Source organism: Papaver somniferum, chromosome 5 (assembly GCF_003573695.1).
Source record: "Papaver somniferum cultivar HN1 chromosome 5, ASM357369v1, whole genome shotgun sequence".
NCBI classification, from domain to species: domain Eukaryota; kingdom Viridiplantae; phylum Streptophyta; class Magnoliopsida; order Ranunculales; family Papaveraceae; genus Papaver; species Papaver somniferum.
The window spans coordinates 170,973,495-170,980,750 of NC_039362.1; the positions used below are offsets into that span (position 1 = coordinate 170,973,495).

Consider the following 7,256-nt stretch of genomic DNA (forward strand, 5'->3'; position numbering starts at 1 on the left):
TAAAATAAAGATGACCTAATTATCTTGCAGAGATATCAAAAACGTATTTATCAAAAACCCCAAAAGAAGGATGACCTAATTATCAATCTTGTGGAGATATCAAAACTAATTAAAATCAAACCCTAATTATCAAAACCTTAGAATAACGATGACCTAATTATCAATCTTACCAGATAATTAATGATAGATCTAGATAGAGATTAATGGCAGCAAAGTATTTCAGAGCAGAAAGTAGATGAAGATGGAGTTAAGAGGGTGTTGCAGAGAGTAGATAGAGATGGAGACGATGAGAGTGAAAAGAGAGTGAAAAGAGAGAGAGAAGTAGCTAGGGTTTTTGTGGTTAGAAATGGTTAGTACGGTGTGGGAATGAGAGGAAATGGCTAGTACGGTGTGGGAATGGGGGGAAAATGCTAGCCAAGGGTTGAACCATCTCGGCTCATCCATTTCAGTTACAAAATTTGGGCTGAATAATAGGTAGAAGTGTTTTCTTGCACACGCTCATTTCACATGATTTTTTTTCCAGCAGTTACTAATAGTAACCCGGCCTGGGCCGTCACCAAATTAGTGTAATTTCGTAACTGAATTCAAACTGTTACTAAATTTTCGTAACTGAAATTTTTGGTCACGAATTCGTGACGGCAACATGTTGGTTACGAATTTTGGTTACTAATCACAGAATATGGTGTAGTGTTAGCTGTACCCAACTTAAAATTCAAACATAAAACGCAAACATATAAAATATTGAAACCTTCGTAATCCCGCAACCTTTCAAGTTCAGGCCCTTGCAATTGTAGTGCAATGACCTTGATCCATACACGAGTTAGTCACGACGAACATGAGAAGCTGAGATCCATATGGTACCCAAACTCTGTTCAAACGAGCGAACATGGTGCGCTTGGACTTTGTATGAATATGCCACCTAGGTGAGGCATCACTATTTCCTTCACTATCTGGAAAAAGTTATTACCAAGTATCATATCAAAATCATCGAAATGCATTACTATAATACAGATTTGGCCATGCCACTCGCCAACTTCAATATTTTCCACAACCATCTCCTTAACCGTCTCCGTGAAGTGATCGGCCTGATATGCCCCACAGACAAACAAGCTTATTATAGTGTTCGAAGCACATGTATCTGTCATGGCTCAAAGACTTCTCCTGGCTTAAGGAAAGCCCAAAACAAACTTTTATATGAATGATTTTTTAGGGACCATGGTTTTTTTGAGGGGACCATGGTTTTATTAGGCCACCTTCCCTATAGTGATAAGGGGTGTCCTAAAACGTTGAAATGACTAACCTACCGTTAACCTAATTTAATTTAAAACCAACCTAATAACCACCTATATATAACCACCACCACCTCCTCCCACCACCACCGCCAACCACCGCCGATTACCCCCACCACCACCTTCGATTATCACCACCACCAACCACCGATTACCACCACCGCCCACCACCGCCGATTACCACCACCACCACCTCCGATTATCACCACCATCAACCACCGATTAACACCACCACCTCCTCCGATTATCACCACCACCAACCAACGATTACCACCACCACCTCCTCCCACCACCACCACCACCGCCTATTTAAGAAATGTAACAACATCAATGCAATCACAATTAAGTTCGGTTACATAATAATTTTATCGAGTATAAAAGACGCCAGCCGCAACCTGATTCTGCCATGGGACCACTCCGGAGGTATTTTCCAACAAACCCTTCACTTTAATTTGATTTTGAAAAGAAATCATCAAAATAAGGTTTTAATAGGAGTTACAGAGCCATGTCCGGTTAGGCCGATTTTCCAAAAAACCCTAGTTTACTAACCGAACTTCTTGAAAATGAAGAACACGAACAACAATTCGTTTCTATTGGATTTAAAACTAAGTCACCGAACTCTCTGTTCGGTTGTTTCGCAAAAAATTTTAAAACTACAAAGTAACTGAACTCCACCCTTAGAACCGGAAAAAAACAAATCCAGTCTAACCGAACTGTGTTGTTGTGGCCACTATGTTGAGTTCGGTTTGTTCGCAAAAAATTTTAAAACTACAAAGTAACCGAACTTAGCCAATAGACGCTGGAACTTCACATTTTTTTTGTTTGTTAAGTTCGGTAACTTCACAATTTTATCGCAGAAACCGAACTCAGAGTTCGGTTGGTTAGCTGTTAGGTTCAAGTTTGCGAAAGAACCGAACTTTGTAAACTTATATACTCTTATATTACGTAAAGTTCGGTTAGATTAAAAGTGCACGCAGTTTGCGAACCAACCGAACATAACGCTGTAACTCCTAGAATTTCTATTATTTGAGAGTTCGGTAACCTGCGTGTTTGGAACAAGTAACCGAACTACACTTTCAGATGAGTTTGGTTGCTTGTTCATCTCACGGGGCAACTGAACTACAACTTCAGATGAGTTCAGTTACTTGTTCTTCATATAAAGTAACCGAACTGTTCAAAATCCAGTTCAAATCCGGATCATTTTGAAGATTAACAAATATTCTAGGAGAGGATGGAGATGAAGAATCAGATGAGTTTTCATCATTTGAATACTCAAACTTAGTGAATTGGATTTTTTTTTATTTTCCATGTTTTTCTCCTTCATCTTCTCTAACTCCACTCTCTTAATAATTCTACTCAACTAATAATAAACCTATCTTTTAATTTAATCTCACTAATTGTTTTTAACTAAATCATTCACTAATCATAACCTAAAATTAATTAAGAGGATAGATTAGGTATTAAATAAATGACTAGATATGGGGTGACCTAAAATTATTTCTAATGCCTTTACCCAAAATAAAACCATGGTCCCCCCAAAAAAACCATGGTCCCCAAAAAATGAACCCTGATTTTGGGCATACCAAAATCTTTCTAGGCATACTGAGACAAAAAGGGATGTATCAGATATCCCCATAACCAAATTGTTTTTTAATGCTAATTTACCCTTTACGTATTAGTGTTAGTAATTTGGATTAGTGATTAAAACTTTTGTTTAGTGATTAAGATAATTTTCAGAATTATAAAGGTTGTTAGATGAAAAAATTTGGGGAAAAAAAATCAAAGTTTTGATTGAGAAAGAGAAGGAGAAAGTGAGAAAAAATTTCGTCTTGATTCAATGGAGGATGAGGAGGGTCATAATTCATCTAAAAAGCCTAGGAAAATACACATCAACTACAACAATGATTCCCAAATGGTTAATTTCTTCATGGTTCGGCGAACCAGGTTGAGGTTCAGCTTAAATCTATGAGCCGAACCAACCAATTGATGAACGGTTCGGCTCGCTGAAACTGTTTACAGTATGCGCCGAAAAAATATTTTCCACTTCCAACCCATTTGCTAGACACTAGTTCGACTTGTATGAAAGTTTAATAGAAAACCGAACCTCCTCCTGAGAGTTTTGGAATAAAAATTGTCAGTGGTTCGGCTTATATATTGAAAATCATATGAGCCGAACATATTATTATTAACGGTTCGGCACCTATTGAGAATATCGTATAAGCCGAAACCTCTATATGTTCATGGTTCGACACAAAATATGATTATCGTATGAGCCGAACATAACTATTAATTTCCCTTTGTAGTATTTAACCTTGTGATATTCTTTGTAGTTCGGCTCAAAACTGATATGTATTTTAAGCCGAGCCGTTCATATGCACTTTCAGGGTTCAGTTTCAAGAACAGTTCGGCGCAAATCTAAACTTAATTTTAGGTTTTTGTATCATGAATCGACGATTATCAATTAACTTTTCACGAATAGAGAGGAGGTTCGATTAACTTTTCAAGAATCGTCGAATAACTTTTCACGAATCAATGATAATCAATTTCGGCGATGGTGGATGAAAAAATAAATAGAGAGGAGGTTCGGCGAGCGGCAGAGGAGATGAGGAAGAAGAAAGGTTGGAATGTAACTGATTTTGTGTTTGTTAGTAATTTAAAAGATTTAAGGGTATATAGGTAATTGAACTATTAGGATACCCCTTATAAAATCATCCAAGTTAGGACTATTACTTTGTATGCCTAGAAAGATTTTGGTATGCCCAAAATCAGGGTTCCAAAAAAATCGTTCTTTTATATTGTGTAGTAGTGTTTTACTGGTCAAGCCCAACTATAATCGTTGTGAAGTCCAGGTAAATTTACAATACTACAATAACTAATATAGTTTCTCTAACAACTAATATAGTTTACTAATGTAGCTCCTCGAAAAGAGTGTTGATAGACACACCGAGAATTTGCGAGCAGAAATCCAACGGTTCTGGGAATTCCTCTCAACATTGGGATTAGGAGTGGGGCAGGAGTGGGCCCCACTCCCTTCTCACAAAACAAAACGCGGTACATCTTGCGGTGTATATATTCGGTGCATCAATCATTTTTGCCTCAAAAAAGTATATAACGTTAGAAACGTAAATTAGTTTTGCTTCTCCTTCAAAAGAAAAAACACCTTTTATAGAGGATGATAAAGAGAATGGAACAAGAAGAGATTAAGCAAAATGATCTGGAATTATACGTCGCGTTTGAAATATGAAAGAAGGCATCACGTAACAATTACTCGTAAATAATGCAACTTTATAGATTCCGTAGACGTAACAAAGATGTGTGTTACAACTTACAACTCAACAACCAGTCAACTAGATGATCCAAAACAATCTTCTACCTCCAAACTCTCATATATTGGCTATATATATATATATATATGCCTGACCTGAGTTCACAAGTAATCACCACCTAGCTCTTTCTAAATCAATCTTCTCAAAAAAAACATCTCCTACTTTTCACCAAAACTAATTGTCACCACCCCTTTCGAGTAATTGTTGCGCGCAGCTTCTTCAAACTCATCTTCTTCAAATGATGAATAGGTGTAATGTTTGTTTTGTGTGGGAATCATCAGATATACTCTGGAGGGATAAACCATCAGTCATACGTGATGCTTAGCATGATGATATCTCCTCTCAAATCTAAATTTCTATAGACTTGGATTACTGGATATTTAATTAGGAAGGCTGTACGTTTTTAGTTATAATTATATTCAGTCATAACCATAACTGGTCTTACAAAATTGAGGTAAGGAACTTCCTCAAAAATGGCATGACTAATGTTTTTACTTGTTGGTGCAGTGAACAAGCCATGGGATTTGGCACATATTGCTCGTGCACATATGATACCTCCGTGGTTTTCTCAGGTAAACGAGAAAACAGGAACTCCAATGAACGCTACTGTTTTGCTTTTCCATGGTTTTGTTTGCCGTATCTACTTCGATTTGTAACTGTTATATACTCCCTCCGATCGGGGAAAATTGAAAAAGTGATAGTACTATTATCAATTTGTTAGCTCTTTTATTCAGTTTTTCTTCTTTGTAATCTTGGGTCACATAATTTTTAGAGATTAATATGTAGTTCATTAGTATAAATTTATAATACACTTAATTAATTACGAAAGAATGAACAGATTAAAGAGTTACAACTTAATCAATGTAAAACATAACAGCAAAAGGGAGACTACTAGTCCTGGAGAAGAATGAATGACAAGAAAGGAAATTACATCCAACCGTTGAGTTGGTTAGGTTCTTATTAGTTGTACCTAGATATGCCTGGGTTTTGAATCTCACTTGCACTAGCGTGCTTTGAAAAGATTTTTCTTTCTCTATGCATATGGTTACCCAGGCATTACGGGTAAAAAAATAAACCTCCACTTACAATAAAGAGGTTATAAAAAAGAAAGAAAAATAAACAAAAGAGTAATGAAAATTTAGTTAGTAATGGTAGTGGTAGTGCTGGTGGTATAAGTACTAGTACCAGTCATTGCCATCATCATCCTCAATAGATTACCATCGGCATTCATGGCTGGTGATGATGATTCTCCCAACTGCATATAAGTAGATGAACTGATGTATGAATGGTGAGGAACCATTGTGGAGCAAGAAGAGGATGGTATCGTGTTGCTTGTTTCACTGCTGTTACAGCAGGAGTGGTGACCATAGTACGTTACTTCAAATGTATTAGGGTCGTCATCCAGTCTCTGTACTTGCTTCTTTGCTTCACAGCCGTAAAAGCTCTTGTGAGTGCATCTGTAGTAACCTCTGTTGCATAAAATGAGGACATGACCAAATTAGATCTAGGAAACTGGTTATCAAAATCATCTTGAAGATATAAAATCCTAGGCAGGTCATAGGAGTCTTGAAAGTACCTAGGGAAGGATGAGCCAAGAATCTCTTTCTGGCCATACTTTCTCCAAGTAAATCCGTCGTCCGGTGGAATCTCCAAATTTCCCATGATAGGACCTGCTACTCTCACTGTACGCTTGTCCGCTCCATCTTTTCTAAAGGTTGATTTAAGGAAAAAGGAAGTTGTGTTAGATATTGAAATGTGAAAAGGATATAATCCGATATAAGAAAAGTTCTGAACATATCCTTACCTCTTCCGCGCCCTTTGTGCAGAGACTGCTGGAACACCCTTGCCAAGATCTGACCCTACGTTACTTTCATATTGCTGTTGCTGCTGTAGATAGTACGCATGATCTTCTACCATGTTTACTGACGCATGATGACCCGTGTTCTCATGACCTGCCTGCGAGTAACTAGACCTCAACCATTCCTGTATATTATTATCTGGTGCAGTTGTCCTTGCATTAACACCATGAGGTTCCGACAATGATAACTCTCCATAATCAACAATTGGATGGTGAAGTTGAGGAGGAAGAGCAGGAAGTAATAAAGGAGAAGATGACGTCATAGTCGCCATCGCTGAAGAGTTGCTCATCGTTCTGTTCATCATCAGATCATTCAAATGATTCGCAGACATTTCAAATACTCTCAGTATCTCATTACAAGAGCTGGAGAGAACATTAGGCTGGCCTGTCAGGTTTGTGAGATTCGACTCGAGATCTCTAGCTAGCTTGCACCCGTGGATGATCATCGACAAGGTTTCTTCCATGCTAAAGAGAGGTAGTTATCTGGTTTCCACTTTGAGGTGGTTTAATGAAACTCTTAAGAGATGATGATTCCATTCTGTTCTTCCAAATATAGATTTATTTATACATAAATGGACTGCTAGTAGTAAAATTATGATGACTTGGTCAAATGGTCATGGGGTCAACCATGAATTCTCCTTTCAATGTCTTATTTGTGGTTCAGTCCAAGGGAAGACTTGGCCTTTCTTTACCTTCATTACTATTCCTCTCTAATTTGCTCATTGAATGGAAATGAATCTTTGAACTTTGAAAAAGAAAATTCTTACTTTCTTCTTTAAATCT

General features: G+C 37.4%; 1 protein-coding gene across 1 annotated transcript; it reads right to left on the reverse strand.

Moving 5' to 3' along the window:
- Positions 1–5,411: 5,411 nt before the first annotated feature.
- Positions 5,412–6,937, reverse strand: LOC113280033 (WRKY transcription factor 55-like). The gene is made up of 3 exons (XM_026528671.1): positions 6,420–6,937; positions 6,192–6,323; positions 5,412–6,084 (listed from the first exon to the last, which is right to left on the reverse strand). Exons 1-3 carry the CDS (start codon positions 6,935–6,937, stop codon positions 5,754–5,756), a joined length of 981 nt encoding a protein of 326 aa, XP_026384456.1. The 3' UTR covers positions 5,412–5,753.
- Between the last annotated feature and the right edge of the window lie 319 nt (positions 6,938–7,256).